The 20,621-nt window shown below is 40.8% G+C and overlaps 1 protein-coding gene across 13 annotated transcripts in view; it reads right to left on the reverse strand.

Moving 5' to 3' along the window:
* LOC139449680 (C-Jun-amino-terminal kinase-interacting protein 4-like) overlaps positions 1-20,621 on the reverse strand; it is a 104,568-nt gene that overhangs the window by 26,185 nt on the left and 57,762 nt on the right. For all 13 annotated transcript variants that reach the window (XM_071231178.1, XM_071231177.1, XM_071231169.1 and 10 more), the window contains 4 exons: positions 17,574-17,725; positions 16,107-16,278; positions 15,087-15,200; positions 14,235-14,417 (listed from right to left, as the gene is read on the reverse strand). In XM_071231178.1, coding sequence (XP_071087279.1) covers positions 14,235-14,417; positions 15,087-15,200; positions 16,107-16,278; positions 17,574-17,725 — 621 coding nt within the window. The remainder of the gene's footprint in view (positions 1-14,234; positions 14,418-15,086; positions 15,201-16,106; positions 16,279-17,573; positions 17,726-20,621) is intronic.

Below are 20,621 nucleotides of genomic sequence, written 5' to 3' on the forward strand. Positions count from 1 at the left end.
CTGACTCCAAATCCCTTGTAACCCGGAATCGTTACTGACTTGGAATCCCTACAAACCTGGAATCCCTACTGACTCCAAATCCCTTGTAACCCGGAATCGTTACTGACTTGGAATCACTACAAACCTGGAATCCCTACTGACTCCAAATCCCTTGTAACCCGGAATCTTTACTGACTTGGAATCCCTACAAATCCAGAATCCCTACAAACCCGGAATCCCTACTGACTCCAAATCTCTAGTAACCCGGAATCTTTACTGACTTGGAACCCCTACAAACCCAGAATCCCTACTGACCTGGAATTACTACTGACCCGGAATCATTAATGACTCAGAATCTTTTCTAACCTAGAGTCCCCACTCGGCATGATGATACTTAATGAATCTTTGCAGTGATGACGTCTTACAGGACACCATTTCATGGTCTACGGCCTATTTCAGGGAATTGTCCAGACATTGCAATTAGTGTTGTGTGTTAGACTGAGATCCTTGTCTCTGTGAATTAAAGGTATTCATCAAACTGTTAGATGAAAAAAAATATGATAAAATTAGACTTAGCATGCTTCAAAGATCTGAACAAACCCTGTTGGGATGCCAATTTTCCTGAGCCTACTAGCTGCTTGACAAAGGCTACCCATTGAAGAAGAAGTTAACAAGTAACTCACCATTCATTTCTACTAGGAAATAATTAAAATCACTGACAGCAATCTAAAACGGCAAAATGTTACAAATCAATTTCATTTCAATATACAAGTCCTAGATCTTCCCGGGAAGACCAATACATCGTCCACCTTCCCGACGGGGAGAATGAATGTCTAATCATGATACATGACCCATCATTAAAAGCGATTTGCTGGCCATCCTCCTCATTACATTTGTTCTGACAAACTCGGACTCCTCAATCCTTCCCTGTGGTCTTGGTCTGACAGTCTTGGACATTAAGAGCCCGTAATGAGATGAATACAGCAACATAAATAGCTAGCTTTCATTAAATCTTCAAACAAAATGCATTGCAAGATCCTTCTTAGCTTGATGGATTGATGTGAAGTTGGAAAACAATACTAAAATACTTTTTATCACCTACAAAGAAGGAAGGTTCAACAACAGGTGTTTGGAAGAAATATGTTCTAGTTCAGTTCTAAAACAGAGAAAACATGCCATTAAAAAGATTAATTTCTATTTTCAGGTTTCAGAATCAATATGGGTTCAACAATAGGCGTTAAGTAAGCTGATTTGGAAGACATCAGTTCTAGTTCTGTTCTAGAACAGAGAAAACTTGTTATTAAAAAATATATATCTATTTTCAGGTTTCAGAATCAATTTGGTTTAAAAAAAAGGTGTTAAGGAAGCTGACTTTGAAGGCAGAACTTCCAGGGCCGGTCTAGATTTGAAAAAATGTATCAAATGTGCAGTTTAAAAAACCCGAACAACAATCTCTATTTTCAGTTTCAGCATCATGTGGAAGGGGAGAAAAAAATCTCAAAATAATTATAGACCTAAAAAATTCAAATAAACTTAAATATTGAAATCATTCATTACTGAAACCCTTGGCCAATAATAACTTTCTTCGATATTTTGAAAAAAAAATTACAGCTGGGTTTATCTTAAAACAACTGCCAATCCATCAGTGACACAATAAGAAGACTTGGGATCAGTAAGCTCTGAAGGACTGAAACCTAATCAAATGACAACAGCTAATACACCATTTGCTTTCCGCCATCTTCTCTAAGCCAAATAACGCTCACTGTCAACCATATTTTGAGTGTTTTTGTGACATTGAGAAGTCTTCAAGAACATCTTTTGCAACGCAATATTTCATCTGACCGAAGGTCTCTACATCACAAGGTGAATAAAATTATTGTGTGTGTTTTTCTGTTGGAAGAAGCAAAGGATGGGGAGATACTTGTGTATCACATTGTGACATTTTTGCACCGTGAAGGAAGCTCAAGTAAAGAAAGGAGAGATTGTAGTGAAATTCTTGTGTATTTTGTACGAGATTCGGTACTCAGACATGAGACTAAAAAATCCATCCAAAACCATATTGAAAACATATAAAATGTCTAAGTCGCTTTGGTTATTAATAAACCAGCAACCACAGTCTTAGGGAATGGGAATAGTCTGTCTACAGACTTGAACCAACGTTTTCGAGCGAATGTGTTAATGTATGGGTATTTTATGCTGTATTTGTCACAGTTATACCAGTGTCATGGTTGTATCATGCTGATCTGGAAATGACGACTCAACTTGCCAAACCAGTGGTCTATATTTTACAAAGCAGTTGGTCATGTTCCAGACATATCACGGCAGCCAGAAAATAAGTGGATGTGTCTAGACCGTTCAGATGATGAGCTCCAATGTTGGAGATAGAGACACAAACTCCCAATGTTGGAGATTGAGATACAAACTCCCTATGTTGGAGATTGAGACACAAACTCCCAATGTTGGAGATTGAGACATATACTCCCCATGTTGGAGATTGAGATACAAACACCCTATGTTGGAGACTGAGACACAAACTCCCTATGTTGGAGATTGAGATACAAACTCCCTTTGTTGGAGACTGAGACACAAACTCCCAATGTTGGAGATTCAGACATAAACTCCCAATGCTGGAGATTGAGATATAAACTCCCAATGTTGCAGATTGAGACACAAACTCCCAATGTTGGAGATTGAGACACAAACTCCCAATGTTGGAGATTGAGATACAAACTCCCTTTGTTGGAGACTGAGACACAAACTCCCAATGTTGGAGATTGAGACACAAACTCACAATGTTGCAGATTGAGACACAAACTCCCAATGTTGGAAATTGAGACACAAACTCCCAATGTTGAAGATTAAGACACATACGCCCCATGTTGGAAATTGAGACACAAACTCCCAATGTTGGAGACTGAGACACAAACTCCAAATGTTGGAGATTGAGACACAAACTCCCAATGTTGGAGATTGAGACACAAACTCCCTATGTTGGAGATTGAGACACAAACTCCCAATGTTGGAGACTGAGACACAAACTCCCTATGTTGGAGATTGAGACACATACTCCCCATGTTGGAGATTGAGACACAAACTCCCACTGTTGGAGATTGAGACACAAACTTCCAGTGTTGGAGATTGAGACACAAACTCCCAATGTTGGAGATTGAGACACAAACTCCCAATGTTGGAAATTGAGACACAAACTCCCAATGTTGGAGACTGAGACACAAACTCCAAATGTTGGAGATTGAGACACAAACTCCCAATGTTGGAGATTGAGACACAAACTCCCTATGTTGGAGATTGAGACACAAACTCCCAATGTTGGAGACTGAGACACAAACTCCCAATGTTGGAGATTGAGACACAAACTTCCAGTGTTGGAGATTGAGAAACAAACTCCCAATGTTGGAGATTGAGACACAAACTCCCAATGTTGGAGATTGAGACACAAACTTCCTGTGTTTGAGATTGAGACACCAACAGTTGAGTTACCACAGAGGACAATCTATAATAGTATAATTAGTCATCTAAAACATATAATAAAAAACAGTAATCATAAGCATGACTGATATTGGATGTTACTCTGTTCAGAATGACTATAAATCTCATTGTAAAAGCATTGTGCACTGAAATCTAGATTTTTTCAAATGCCTTGTCATGGTTCTGGGACAAACTCTAAACAAACGATACAGATTTACTAGCAAGGGACTTTCTGAAAAACGTTGACATTCAAAAGGTATCTGAATTTCAACACATTAGCCACTTGGACATCAAAATTTACAAATGCTTTTGCACATACAGCGAGTGTCTACTTGTACTAGTCCAGAATAATGTTATCCAAGTCCACTTAGATCCAATATAGATCTTTTCAAATGCCTTGTCATGGTTCTGGGACACACTCTAAACTTTCAAGGTGAGAGAGACAATAATATGATGTAGAAATCTTTATTACTAAAAAAAGGTAAACGATACAGATTTACTAGCAAGGGACTTTCTGAAAAACATTGACATTCAAAAGGTATCTGTATTTCAACACATTAGTCACATGGACATCAAAATTTAATTTTCAATTTTGCTCTCTTTGATATCAGGAATATGACAACATTGATTCTATGAATTTATGATGTGTGTTTCCTTTTCAGACTGATAGTGATTGAATTATTGATAAATACTGGTCCCCAGACATGATGCTGCCAAACTGATAACCTATGTGTTGCAAATAATTTGTTTCCTTCCCAGGTCATCCATACATCAAGTCACATGTGGTGAGTGTGTGAGTGAATCTGGTTTAACATTGCTTTGAACAGTATTTCAGTGATGTCATTGCATGTCAGCTTGATGTAGGAGGTAAGCCTGCAGTGATGCAGATCTTGATGAGATGTTGTGAAATGGTGTTTTAACGTTGCGTCCAAGATTATTGCACTCATGTAGCGACATGCATGCACTATTGAGTGTGTGTCTGGCTGCTTGTTAAACTAGTCCGGACGAGTGCCGATTTTATAGTACTAGCCCATTTAACATGAATAACCCGCTCAGATCTATTAACATCGTTTGGTATGACACGGCTGGGGATCGAACCCCCAGACCTTCCACTCTCTGGGCGGATGCTCTGCCACGGACCACGAAGGCAGTTTCCAGGTCATGGACTTGCCCCTTGTTGGTGATGGTGCTGGCAAACCAAGAAACAGGAACAGGGTTAACTGGGATTCAAACCATCAGTTGCTTTGCCGAGATGACCTGGACATTATATGTCAAATCTCTCCAAACTTGACCATCATCAACCCTTACATACCAGAGCAGGGTCGAATCAAATGAAAGTGTTACAAATGCTCTTGCACATACAGCAACTGTCTACTTGTACTAGTCCAGACTAATGTTATCCAAGTCCATTTAGATACTGCAGTTTTAACACAGTATCCTCATTCCAAACTGACCAGTCCTCAATTTATTCCCTTAATGCCGTGTGCCAGACAGGGTAACAATTAAGTACCATCTTTTGACATTATTTTTGGTATGATGCTGCCAGGGATAAAACCACCAACCTTCTGCTCTCTTGGCAGACTCTCAATTTGCTAGAACATGGAGGTGGTTCAGAATTCTATGAAAACTTCTTAAAGGCACTATTGATCGGTTCATCAAAGTTCCAGTCTTATTGACTGTCATTTTCTTGAGAATATTTGAAATATAAAATTGAGCTCTTTTGCTTGGCTCATCCATTAAAGTGTCATCCTTATAAACATTTTCTTTTCCTGAGAAAATTTGAGACACAAAGTGAAAGTGAGTTAAAGAATACATGCGTTGCAAGAATGTAGAAAACAATATCTTGAAGAAAAACCATCCTGAGATAAAAAGCTCAGTCCCTTATTTCCGACAAGCTCCCTTATCTGTCCCCGTTAATGGCCAGATGCTATTTCTCATACATCAATAAGGACAAAAATTGATTCATTCCTTTCCATTTGATGGTAGCCATGCAAACTGGCCATGTCAACACTCCTCACTAATAACAACTGTTATCTGATTAACTATAAAGTTCATTGACATATCAAGTTTGTGTGAAAACATTCAACACGCATTTGCCCGAGAATCAATGTCACAGTTGTGTTTCATCTTTACTGGATCCACACTATGTAAACTGTAGCCTTCACCATATCTCGGAGAGGATTTATTGGCGACAGACACAGAGCATGTTTATCTTGCTGAAAGTGCAATTGTGATATGAATAGCAAGTCTTCTCAATTAAGTACTGAACAGTCTTTGGTATTCAATTAAAAACAAAGGATTGATTGATTGACGAACTGACTGACGAAATCAGACAGATTGTACGATTCTAACCCATCTTCAAGGGATCCTGGAATGCCAAAGGGATGCAACTCTGCACAGCAGAAAGGGCTAGATCAATGGGTCACTGGAAAATTTATTACACTCATGGTCAGTTTCATGATTGGTCAGTTTCATGATTGACCAGTATGTGCCTCAAACTTTTGAGTCTACTAGACCAAACTTCTCTCTTTGCATTATGTTTAATACATTTCAGTGTCATCATATGAACTTTTATTAGCTGATCCTACTGGACCAAACATAATTCACAAAGCTTGGGCTTTGGACTAATGGCTAAAGTTTCAGGGTGGCGTTACGATGTGGACTGTTAGCTGAGCTAACTAGACCAAACATCATTTTACTGGACTTGGTCATCAAACTAGTGGCTAAAGTCACTGATTGTTCACATGTTGCCTCATCCCGCATCCAGACTGTCCTCCCCCACTTCACTACCCCCATCAACCGTATTCACGAGACTCCGAGCTGACCAGTCCTTGTTTTAGCCCCTTAATGCCGAGCCCCAGGCTGGATGACAACAAGTACCATCTTTTAATGTCTTTTAGTATGACACGGCCAGGATAGAACCCCGGGCCTTCCGCTCTCCTAGCGGATGCTCTACCAATAGACCATGGAGGCGGGCGACACCCCACTGAGTCCTTACAAGACCTAGATGATGGTATTATTTCACCAAATCAGATTTAATCATGTATTTAAGGCTGGAAAATTCTTCATCCTCGTTTAACTGCTTCAAGTTTCATCCAAAGAGAATCAATGGGAAATACAAAAGGGATTGATATTACACACTTTTCTAAAAAAGGAAAATGGCTATTTAAACAGAATGGAACCAGGAGAAGTGAGACAAGCTATATGGAATATTGCTTAAAGAAAAGATGCTGACATCAGGCCATTTATCTCAAGGACATGATGGTTGAATACAACAGAATTGCAATATAAATACAGTAAAACTTAAAAAAACAATGGAAATGAAAACATATTGCCTGTTCCATCATTACAATGCATACAAACATCTGCACGAAATCTTTGCAAAATTCCTGAAAACACAGTTACTGCATTAAGTGCAAGAAAGGTCTACTTCAATGTAAACAAAATGAGCAGAAATCCTTAATGCTATCATTGATTAAACAGAGGAGCACGCTGAATCAGAATGAAAACAATCTCAAAGTTTTCTCTTGATCAAAAAGTGCCATGAACAATATTAAAAGGACACAATAATGGAATAGTTACGGCTATAAAATGGAAAATCCCCTCTAAATCAATTCACTACATAAAATAAACCTTTCTTGATGGAACTTTCAGAAGAAAACACATGAAATACTGACTCCATTAGAAGTCAGGTAATGACTCAAGCAAACCCATGCTGACCCAATTGGATGGGTCAGGATGCCGTTTCATATGACTTGTTGCAAGGAAAGCAATTAAGCAAAAGAGCACTTCTTAGGATTACTAATGTAATGTAGTGCCAGTGTACTCCAGTTTAATACCAATAAAGCCTTGATACAGTGAGGCCGGGGGCAAACAGTTACATGATGAAACGGTAAACCAGAGTCGACTATGTCAAGCTCGTTTGGTGCTATTCCTGGCCATATGGTGGCCTGTGTGATGTGGGCCCGGCATCAAAGGAATCAGCAACTTGCCTCATGCCTTGATGTCATAAAGTAGACTGCCTGATAATGGCAGTATGATTACGCCATCACCCCGCCTCCAGAAGACATCCATTTTCATAAGCATCACCACTGACCAACCTACGTGCAATTATGCTACAAATTACAACTTAATAGCCTCATACAATATTGCTGGTGAACACGATATATTTGACAGTGCAGAAAGATGGCTTATTGGATATTTAATGGCAGGTGAAGCGTCCTAGTAATATGTCCATAACAAGCTTGTTTATGTATGTCGATCTCTGCCTCATCTCAGACAATAGAAGTTCTGGAGGAATTGGGAGGCAGACATGATTGAAAGGCTGGACAGTCAGTCACCTTGCGAGGGCTCCAACACTTGGCATTTACATAACTACCAGTCTGGCTTATAGTTACCCACTGGTTGCTAGCTTTTCCTCAGCTTGTATCAGTCTCAATGTAGGCACCCTTGGTAATGTGTGTCTGTTGTCAGGGGAGATGATTGAACCATTCAGAAGATGAGAAACCCTGGGTAATGTCTGTCTGTTGTCAGGGGAATGACTGAACCATTCAGAAGATAAGGCACCCTGGGTAATGTGTGTCTGTTGTCAGGGGAGATGATTGAACCATTCAGAAGATGAGACACCCTGGGTAATGTGTGTCTGTTGTCAGGGGAGATGACTGAACCATTCAGAGGATGAGGCACCCTTGGTAATGTGTGTCTGTTGTCAGGGGAGATGATTGAACCATTCAGAAGATGAGGCACCCTGGGTAATGTCTGTCTGTTGTCAGGGGAGATGATTGAACCATTCAGAAGATGAGGCACCCTGGGTAATGTCTGTCTGTTGTCAGGGGAGATGATTGAACCATTCAGAAGATGAGACACCCTGGGTAATGTGTGTCTGTTGTCAGGGGAGATGACTGAACCAATGAGGTTGGATGCTTCGGAAGATGAGGCACCCTGGGTATTGTATGTCAGACGACAAGAGAGACAGCAGATCACTTCATCTTGTAGAAGTCAGAACATGAGGCATGTGGATTCTGTTTGTCGTCAGGTTAAAATGAACAACTCATGTTGAATCAGAGCCTCCGAGGATATTGTTTGTATGATCACTGAACTGAGGTAAATAGCTTAAACAATAGCTCTAACAATGCTTCACTACTGGGATGTTATCAAATGCCCCATGGAGGCTATCAAGGTCTACACCTACTCAGCCCAATAGTTTCTGACCCAGACCCTGCAGGATATATCACTGTCTCGTCTCCCTGGGGAGAGTACACACTTACAGTTCATGTACTAGGTGTCTGCACCCAGTAACCATTCTGCCTGAAGGGTAATAGGGCATTACAGTCCAGCACAACCCTTGCCCGTCAAGCCAACTCACCTGGGCCCCATTCAACAAAGCAATCATTGCTCTAGTTGTCTAAGTAAGCATCTATGACACTTGTGATGCTGAGATTGCTTCATGAAATAGGGTCCTGGATTCCCATTCAACAGAAGCCTCTGATCAGGAGTTAGACCAATGTGCATCACACCCAACTAGCATCAACCCGCCTTTACACATCTGTCTGATACTATCGCACAACATGAGTCAATCACAATCACAAACATAATGAGTGAGTGAGTTGAGTTGAGTTTTATTCCGTTTTTAACAATATTCCTGCAATATCATAGTGGTGGATACATGAAGTGGGCTTCACACATAGTACCTTTGTCCGGAATCAAACCCAGGTCTTCGGTGTAACAAGCAAACACCATAACCACAAGGCTACCCCACCACTCCTCACCAACATAACTCTACAGACATGGATAAATGTAACCCTTTCCTACATGGTAGTCATAAATGGCCAGTGTTGCTTCCGTTCACCCAGCAGAAAATGGGGAACCCGAGGGGACTAGATATTTATGTGAATGCAACCTTCTTTAGATTGTCTAATATCCTCCTCAGGGAGCTGAGAATGTAAATAGACTGCACACCGATCCACAGACTAGGTTAATAATTGTGTTGCATCATGATCAAGCTTCAGGGCTTGGGTACATCGTGACATAAACATGCATTCATTTCCATATTATTATAACTTGTATGAACAAGTATCAAGGCAAGTGCTTGACACATATTTTCTTAAGGTTGCAAAACTTTCACAGTGGACACAGACACAAAATCCCATTGCATCTCCCAGAATGGCATGCAAAGAAGACAATGGATATGAAATCAGTGTCAACATTCCATCACTAGTGCAGCTGAAAAAGGCCATCAGCAGTGCAATTAAATCATGGCAAATACTAAGATAAATGGTCTGACAATTGAGTGAGTGGATGAGTTTAATGAGGAGTAAACATCAGGGTCAGTCTGCAAGCACTCACAGCTCGGCGGAATATTTGTTCTGTGAACATTGATCAATACCTTCAGGACATGACGTCATTAACATCAACCAGACCCCAATTCACAGTGCCATTTAGCAACAGGAACACCAGAAGTTCGGGTTCTGGAAAGAGCCTTTAGGTCATGCCAACTATTGATATTCCAGGGCCCTGTTCCGCAAAGCGATTGTAGCTCGAAGATGATCGTAATTTAGCTACAGGAACACCAGAAGTTCAGGTTCTGGAAAGAGGCTTTAGGTCAGGCCAACTATTGATATTACATGGCCCTGTTCCGCAAAGCGATCGTAGCTCGAAGATGATCGTAATTTAGCTACAGGAACACCAGAAGTTCAGGTTCTGGAAAAAGGCTTTAGGTCACGCCAACTATTGATATTCCAGGGCCCATACTTCAACCAAAGATTACATCAGTCATTGAACTAAGATCTCTTTGTGGAACCGGCCTCTGACCTTTTGGCAGTCACCTAGTATGACAAGCTGTAAACACAAGGGACCTATGAAGTCAAATTGACATTTGTCAAGTGAAATCATCTCCTAATCCTGTACATCATTTCATTCCCCCTGTCAGAGGTGATATGATTAGGGTTGACAGACATGTGCTGTGTCTGCAGTGCTAGGAGTCAGAGCAGGCTGGCACACCATTGCAGTGGGAGGCATTGGGAATGTAACAGGTCATGTACGATAAGGTGAAGAGTGAATAACCAGTGATGGAGTTTCAACAATCCCCAGAAAACACCCCAAAACTTAAAAATTCCTCAGGTCAGCAAAATATGTTATCATTGTACATGTAGAACTGTCTCAAAGGCTTACCAAACCATATTACTTGGGAACAGCAATTCTACTGGAACACAGTGTTTCAAGAAAAGTGGCAAAATATTTATCATGTAGAAGTCATTACCAGGGATGCAAACTTCAAACCACTTTCACTCTTTAACATGAACACACATTGTCAATGATAGACTGTTCCTGCTTCTTGCTGTGGTTACAGGTCCAGTGCAATTGTTTGTTCATGAGGTCACAAACTGTTTGCAGGACGTTACCCATCTGAACAGAAAACTATTTACAGAGACATATAAAGCCAGGATAAAGGTATTCTTCTGAAATGGACAATGGTTAACAAATACAGCAAACTGAAAGAGCCATAGCAAAAAGTTGGATATTACAATGTCAGATACAGCAAATAATTGGTTATAAAACCTTGGGTGGCAATCAATGTTCATTTGAGTTACAAAGTGGTCGAAATTAAGCATTAAAGTCAAGTGTCCTTGTCAAAGACCTTATGCCAAAAGTTCAAGATTTTGAGGGTCCCTAGACCTAAATACCACAGGAGCTAACCTCATAGTCCCCAGGATCCTTAATTTCAAACAATACTTTCCACTATAGAACCCTCTCGAAACAGAAAATGTGATTATATTTTCCTCAGTGAAAAATGTAACATGTGCCTGATGCACCATGGCTTTGATTTATTCACCTGAGACAGATAATCCATAATTCATTGTTGCTCCTCGTTATTTTCTGAATATTGACCTGGAGTGGAAATAAATACTTCACAATGTTCTACGCTTGGTGTAAAAATACAAGGAGCAAGTTGAGAGAACTTCAGAATCATGCAATGTAAGTCCCACATGAGTGCACAGCTCAATACATAGGAAGTCAAGCGCTTCATAAAGGCATTACGTTCTTCCCTCCCAACTCTTCAACTGTATTGTCGTACAGTTTAGTGCTATGACTGCTTTACCAAGCAATATTCCTGCTACATTATGGTGGCCAGTAAATTAGTCGGAACCAGAGACTATTATTGTAAGTGAGTGAGTGAGTGAGTGAGTGAGTGAGTGAGTGAGTGAGTGAGTGAGTGAGTGAGTGAGTGAGTGAGTGAGTGAGTGAGTGAGTATGATTTTACGCTGCTTTTAGCAATATTCCAGCAATATCAAGGCGGGGGACACCAGAAATGGGCTTCACACATTGTACCAATGTCGGGAATCGAACCCGGGTCTTCGGCGTGACGAGCGAACGCTTTAACTACTAGGCTACCCGACCGCCCCACTAATATTAGAAAGATCATGCAATGCCATCGGGACACAATGACACGAAATCAAACAGGTCACCAAGATGACCACTCAATCCATTAAGCTGCCTCTCAGCAGCATAGGTAATTCAGCGAATATGACGTTATGCCGCTGTTAGCAATATTCCAGCAAAATCACTGCAGGGAGACCGCCTCCGTGGCCTAGTGGTAGAGCGTCTGCCCGGAGAGCGGAAGGTCAGGGTTTGATCCCCGACCGCGTCATACCTCAAGACGTCAAAAGATGGTACTTGTTGTTACCCTGTCTGGCGCTCAACATTAAAGGGCTAAAATAAGGACTGGTTGGCTTGGAGTCAGTATACTGTGTCTGAGTGGGGTATTCATGTTAACTGCGGCATGGTATCTCAGTGTGCTAGCACTATAAATCGGCATCAGTCCGGACTAGTACAAGCAGCCACACACACACACACACGTGCATGCACGTAGCTATATAAGTGCAATAATCTTGGACGCGACGTTTAACCCAATTCCACCTCACCTCACCTATCACTGCAGGGTACAAAAGAAATGTGCTTCACACAATGTACTAGGGATGGGATGAGTCCAAATTTACGACCCGGATACCCATACCCCTATTACCCGACCCTACCCAGGTACCCGCTGTTGGAGTCAAGAGATAGGTACAAAATGTCAGATTTGGAATAGTTTGACAGTAGCCCTGGCAGAATGTATCTAGATACATGTATAAAACAGTGTGGTCATGCATACACTGAATTTGACTGAAGTTTTAGCTTTGTTCAAACATATATAAGTCAGAAGGAACGTGTTCATAGTCATAAAGAAATGCGCACATTAGAGACTCAAAATTGTCATGTAACTATGTAGGTATATAGTGAAGTTTTGTCATGAAGCAACATATCACATGATTAACCACGGGTCAGGGTAGTCCTGTGGGTACCCGGGTCCTACTCAGTACCCACCTGACCCGAGTACCCGAGTTACCCGTCCCAGCTCTACAATGTACCCATGCAGGGAATCAAACCCAGGTCTTCGGCGTGATGAGCGAACGCTTTTACCACCAGGCTGCCATACATCCCTGATCAGCATAGGTTGCTGGGGGCCTATTCTATCCCGGAATCCTAAAGGGCGAGACTGCTATGTAATAGCATGTGAGTAAGGACAGTCTTACTAGACGCTGATGCTGTCCTATTTTGCAATCCGTGAAGCTCTCGGGAGTCAGTGTTTAATGCTAAAATAAGCATTATCAGAGCAGCTTGTAACTTATCGACTGTGGGACAGGCAAACTAGTGGTTGATAGCATGAACAACCAAACAGTCGAGTATAAAGACAGGCAGGTCACACAGTGTAACCACCCAATCCTCAGGATTGTCTCAGGCTTGTACAAGTAGAAGTGCAACAGCAACTGGCAATAAACGATTCAACCATGTTTCAGATCATCTTTTGCTATGTCCTTGACCTTGCAAGACATAGCACCAAAATAAGACGTGGAATGATATGGGCAAACATAAAGTTTCATGCCTTTAGAGAAGTAACCATGCCTCAGAAAGTAACAAAGGTATAACAATGTTTTTACAAAAAGCTGAATGCTGACCTTGACCTTTGTCTATTTTGAACAAAAATAAATTCAAAGCAGTGCCTCATCCTAGAGTAGGTATATACCAATTGTAATGATACATAATACTTTTTTGAGAAATTGAAACAAGCTTTTGGGTGAGATGTTCCTATTTTGTGACATTGACCTTCTCATTCCATGTGGAAAAAGATTCCAACAGGTCCATCTTTATGCCATATTCAAAAGCAAATATGAAACTTTTGTTGAAAGTTTGCTCAAATGTGACCTTGACCTTTGACATATGTTTGATGTTTGATGTGGTAGGATGCCTTATAAAACATGTAAATACAAAATCCATGCCTGAAGATGTAAAAACCATGCCTCAGAAACTGACAACTGTTTTACAAAAAGCTGAATGCTGACCTTGACCTTTGACTAATCTTGAAAAAAAATATTTCAAAATGGGTCTCCATCCTTGAGAAGATACCTAGTTAAATGACACTTGCATTCAAAACAATTTAGAAAGTGTAAGGTTTCTTGAGAACTTGACATTGACCTTTGACCTTTGACCTTTCACGCATTCCCCAGGAAGAAGTCCAACAAAACGAAAAATCAGTCAAGGGGCTGCTATTTAAACTTTTTAGTACATGAGACCATTTGCTTTATCCAACATTGCCATATCCAAAACATACAATAATACAACAGCATAATGAAACCATGCATTGTAAGTTAAAACATGCAAGACATTGTCAGCCATCAGTGAATAGCATGAGGACAATGAACAACACTGACAGTGGACTTTGTGACACTCACCAGGCACTGCAACGAAGAACTTGACAGCATCTTTGTGTCCGTGGAAGGACAGTTGAGCCTGGGCCATGGAGCAGTAGGGGATGAAGGAACCGGGCGTTACACTGTCTGTCTTGGTGTCGCTATACACTCGTATCACCCCTCCGGGTTGGCGCCGGCTAGAAGTGGTTACCTGTTGTTTGTTGCCTGGAGACAGGGAAAACAATGTTTATTTTTAGGATTGTTTGTTTGTTGTTGTGGTTTAAAGCAGCACTTAGCAATATTCCAGCTACATGACAGCTGTCTGTAAATTGAGTCTGTGCTAGACAATCCAGTAATTAATATCATGAATATCGATCTACGCAATTGGGATTGATGACATGCATTAACCAAGCCTGACCATCCGCTCCCGTTAGTCGCCCCATACGACAAGCATGGGATGCTGAAGACCAATTCTTACCTGGATCTTTATGGGTGGTTTGCTTGTTTAGAGACAATTCAGAAATAATCTCCACCAGACAAACCAGTGATTGATATTGTGAGCAATGATCTATGCAGTTGGGGTAAGATGACAGACAATCAACTGACCCTGATCCCCAATCCTTCAAGCTGTCTCTTACGACAAGCATTGGTTGCTGGGGATTGACAGGGATTGATTGAGAAGTTCTGAATTGCGTAATAGAGAAATCTTATGTTGGTATCTTTTGAGGAGTATCCACAAAAACTTTAGACAATTGAAAAAAAATATTTAGCTGGGGCAAGTCAGTAAATTAAGCAGGGGTCTGAGAGCCTTGGAAACAAACTTGAGGAGCGTGCAGTGATTAGTTACAGTGATTTTCACTCAAGGCTGAAAGACAAGGTTCCACAGCAACTTACTTTCTGAGAGAGGGACTGAAATGATGACACCATTTCCTGTGCCAATCCACAGACGGTTGCATGATATCAGCATGGCGGTGATACGTACGAAGGAGAAGCCCAGTTTGCCAGTACCTGCAATGAAAAATAGGGTTCTATGCAAAACCAAAGGTTCGCAGGCAATGATGATTGATGATTCTTTACAGGTGGCATAAGTTTTCCTGAATATCTTATTACAGTAGGCCTTAATTTTTTCACATACAGCAGACTTCGTTTTCTGTGGAAATGTTTAAACAGGCGGCCATAGTTTGCCATGAAAATTTGTTCACAGGCAGCCCTTTAATTTAATTTTCCCTGAATTTTTTTCACCAGTTGCCTTAGTCTTCCACATGAATATTAACTAGACTGACATTTTGCAGATGTCAACATGGTTAATGTCAGAGACATTTCTTGAGTGAAATAATTATTTGATTATCACTTCATTAAAGTGTCAAAGTTTGTCTGAAAACAGGGACTGGCAGATTGTTTCTTGGGAAGAAATTAAATGAGCAATGTCTCATATTTGACGTGTGAACACAGTGACCTTTTGTTAGTGAAAAAAGTGTCTTTGGGTGTGCAAGATTTATATTTCATTTTAAAATAGAAACATCAAATCACAATGTTGTATGAACTATATGAACTATATGAAATAATGATTAAAATCTAATTGATAATTGAATATCAATTAGATATTAATCATTATTTCTAACTGCAATATGATGACATTAGCATGATTTGGACAAGAATACAGAGAACGCAACAAAATTAATCATCAATTGAAATTAGATTAGCCAAAATGGCTCCAGACTTCTGACCATTGAAGAACAAACGACGTAAACAAAAAGCAATAATGATTTCACCAGAACTCATAACCTTTCCCGACATGGTCATATAACCTTTAAACTACTTAATATAGACTAAGATGTCTGGCCATGCTACTCCACACTTTCTCTGTGTATTAACACCTTCACAGATGACACTGGGGCCAGCTGGCAGACTTACCCAGCATCTTACTGACATACGGCTCTATGTCCACGTCCTGGAGGTGTTGGTGGGTGTGGGCGTGGTACAGCCGGAGGGTGCTGTCCAGACGAATCGACACCCACACACCCTCCCCAACCCAACATAACTGCCGCACTTGGCTTTCCTTGCGAGGATGGGCATCAAAACTTTTCTGAAATAATGTGTGAATTTATTACAACAGGGGGTACCAAATATGAGTCAGACATTTTGAATAAGTTGGGATTCAAACCTAACCACTAGGCTAACCCACTACCCCTGAACTGTACTTCCAGTGTACCCACAACAGCCAGAAAGATTATGGACATCCATGTCAAATTTGAAAGCACAAATTCATCTGGATATGACACACTAAATCAATAAGCTCACAATTGAGAGTGAGTGAGTGTGGTTTTACGCCGCTTTTAGCAAAATTCCAGCAATATCACGGCAGGGAACACCTGAAATGGGCTTCACACATTGTACCCATGTCAGGATTCGAACCCAGGTCTTCCGCGTGACGAGCGAACGCTTTAACCACTAGGCTACCCGACCGCCCCCTCACAATTGAGATGTTCTGTCCATTCAAGGAGGCCTTACTTTCTTAGACACCACTTATTGGTTACTGTAAACCTATGTGACTGTTCTTCTAAAGAGGAGATATTTTAGATGATCTTCTTCATCTTGATAATTATCAATGCCACAACCAACAATCTCCTGATGAAACGATTTACTGCTTGATATCTTATAACTCAAAGTTAAATCCTGTGTTCAGGTTTTCTTCCGAGATGGATGCTTCCATTTTGTGAATCTATCAGACATGACCAATACAAATACTAGTGGTGGGACGACAGGCCGATGCATCAATGGATCGCGATTCTTTTACTTCTCAATACAAGTATAGATCACAGTGGCACAATAAGTAAAAATATCGACATATACCTAAAAATATATGCTGTAATAAATGTTACACCAAACACTAATCTGTAGTGAAAAAGTAAATATGTTTATCCATTGCGCCATACTTGACACTGCCAACTGTAAATCGTCAGTGTGCCAGATATTTGGCCATCGTGTCTATGATAAAGATGGCTTACTTACCACTGATAAGGGCACATGCAAGTATCATGATATGTATCAGATACTGAGCAAGGTATCATGATAATTATTGGATCGCACAGTTGGGGTATTGTCCCAACTGTAACAAATACATCTCTCAAATGAATAGAAGATTCTATTTCTGATAAAACAGGTACAGGACACCTCATTAATCCAGACAGCAACAATCAAAGCAACACTGTGCAGATGAACAATTTTCCAGATCAACAAATCATCGTTACAGAGTCAAGACCTTTGTATATAAAAAAGTAATAAAACAAATAAAACGACTTTCCACAGTAACAAAGTCTTGACTAATGAAGTTTCACTGAGTCTGTCTGTCTGTCTGTCTGTCTGTTTCTAATGGCTTACCTCAATTCCCATAGTTTGTGGATTAATGATGTGAACTTTGTTCTTGTATCCGCACCAGACGTTCTTGTTGGCGATGACCGTCATACATCTGATAGAGTGATGTGGCCGGCCAAGGTCAAGCAGATGGTAGTTCTTCAAGTCCCACTGGCCATCTGTAAGAAAGTTAGAATGAACCACATGATAACTAGGCTGGCCTTGAGAAGAGGAAATCGGCAAGAACAAAGAGAGTTATCCGGGATCTCTTCTGCTTGTGGGCAAGTTTTTCGAAGTATTTCAGTTGTCACAGCATACCAGCTAAATGTATGTGTGTGGGTCGGGGGAGGGAGGGAGGAGACAGGGAAGACGGAAGTTGTGCAGATCTTAGACATTAGACCACATATGATGTATCTTCCTGAGGCAGGGGAGTTAACCAGTCCAATCAAAATTGCGCAACTAAATCGAAATTCGGTTCGTAAACTGTCATGCTGATTTCGGTTGATTGCAGGATTTGTAAAGCATGTGCACTGCCATCTCATTGTCAACAGATATTTTCCAAATCTTTTCAAGTTTTTAATCAAGGTGCTCACGTGATTTGATGCACTTCACGATGTAAGACCCGTTTTATCACAATATAGACCTTGATTATCGATCAGATTGTCTTGACTGGGCGCCACCATTTTTTTTTAAGCTAACGCAAGTGATGCGAGAGGTGGCATCTAATTGGTCCATAGGAGAGGCTTAGAAGGGACACAACTCGTAATAGCCATTGGTGGCGCTACGATCAAGCCCAGGAACTCCCGCCTAGTTCGGCAAGGGTGGAAACTGGACTTGAAAAGTCAGTTAACTCTCTTGCCTCGGGAAGATGAATATGATGCTGACAAATGAAGGATCCTGGCATACCTGAGGGATGCAACTCTGCACATCCAATAGCAGTGTCTTAGAAGCCTGGGCCACATGTGCCTGTACATGCAGTCAAACCTGAACCTCTTGCGTGATGAGCAACCAATGGGTTACCCTACAGGAACGTCAAGACTGCAGTCTGGGACTTCAGTCACTCATCCTATGCATGAGGCTAGAAACATTTTGTTTGGTCCAGAAAGCTCAAATATACAGTCAAGTCCGTTAATCCGACATGGTTGGTTGCATGTGATTTTGTCGGATTAACGAGTATGTCGGATAAATGAAATTAAGTTGAATCAGCTTCCGTGATCGAAAAATGGACTTCATCACGATCAATAACGATACAAACATGTTACAATAAAAAAATCACATTGTTATGTTACATTGTTTGCGGAATGTTTTTTTTATCAAGCACACTCTAAAGCTTCACACAAAACACCGGTTAGTGCTGTATGACTGATTCAAAATGTTACGAAAAGCATAGTCTGGAATGGAAGTCGCCAGGTTGAATGAAACTAGTGCCGCTAAGCTCAAGAAAGCTGCTTTCTTTGTGGCTAATGTCAACTTCATGTTAGTAATTTCATTGGTCTGTCTACGTTCGCAAAAAGGTCGTTCTGACGTGACCTGTAATGGGATGTCTTCAGCAGTAGCGAGAACTGGTATCTGATTTTAAAAACACAGGACTGTGTACTCTCGGGCAGATGACCACGGAGTATGCTGATCACTGTGTCGGATTAATGAGCGATGTCTGTAATTCGTTGCAAATAAGGTGTGTCAGAGTCAGAGTGCAAGACTGTCGGATTAACGGGTCTAAATAGCACTGATTTAATCGGTTCCCATCATTAGTGTTGGATTAAGCAGATTGTCAGATTAATGAGTGTTGAATTAACGAGATTTGACTGTACCATACACCTAGAATATACAAAGGTGATGTTGTTTAACACCACACTCAGCAATATTCCAGTAATATGATGGCAAGTGTTTGTTTAGAAGTGATACACATAAGGAAGAGAATTTATGGATGTCAACTTCTTTATTATGAGGAACAAAACATTTCGGAGTATACGCTCACTCCTTCACAATAGCAGCTTGTAAATATCCAAGTCTGGACCGCATGATCCAGTGATTGATATTGTGAGCAAAGGTTCATCAGAGTGCGATGACAAGCAATCTACCAAATAACCAAGCCTGACCACCCATTTCTTTTGGTTGCGTCTGACAACCAGCATAAATTGCGGTGGGCCAAATGTAACCCGGAACCCCCATGGAGGACCAATGCGAATGCTAACACCAAATTGAACTGAAACTGTTGCCAAGAGACAAGCACAGACCAGAAGAATCAGATGTCTTTGGCACAGACTGCATCATGATTTGGGCTGTGCTCAACATTGGCGCTTTGGCCCTTGCAAAATCCATCAAGATGTTTTGTTTGTTTGTTTGTTGTTTAACACCGCACTCAGCAATATTCCAGCTACATGTATATGGCGGCGGTCTGTAAATAATCGAGTCTGGTCCAGAACACTACACTACCCCAATATTTAACAAAATACTTCTTCATGGGAAAGTGACCTAGTTCGGCTAACATTGCACACTGATATTTATTAAGACAGTCTAATCTATCCTTCCAATAAATATTTGATACATGACCAGATCCAATTCAAACTCACTGCATCTGAAATGACTCACAGAGACATGCATAAACAACAGAGTTATTGTCCACATAAAGATTTTTAATATGATCAGTGGCGGTCAGATTGGTACTATGGTAGTCTATTTACCAGCAATTTATGAGACCACTGGTGTAGCCCCATGCAAAGAATCAGCTTCATATTGTCATTGTAACTTTGAGATGTCTGCCATAACATGTGATATTCATAATATTTTTCCTTTATACCACAGGGGACATGGGTGGCCCAGTTGTAAAAGGTGTGCATAGTTCTGTCCCTTGGGCATGCCAGAAACCTATGATTGTGGTTCGAATCCCAGTTCACCCAGATTATGTTTCTAGGTTTGTCAGCACCATAAACATGCTTGAGGGTTTCACCAAATATAAAGAAAAGCTCCAAATAGCAAGCTCTCTGTTGTCAACAAACCTTGAAATACATTCTCTTAGTAGATTTCCATCATATTTTCAGCACAAAATATATTGCCACACATCCTTTGAATATT

This window comes from Haliotis cracherodii, unplaced genomic scaffold (assembly GCF_022045235.1).
Source record: "Haliotis cracherodii isolate W230 unplaced genomic scaffold, xgHalCrac1.p SCAF_8, whole genome shotgun sequence".
NCBI classification, from domain to species: domain Eukaryota; kingdom Metazoa; phylum Mollusca; class Gastropoda; order Lepetellida; family Haliotidae; genus Haliotis; species Haliotis cracherodii.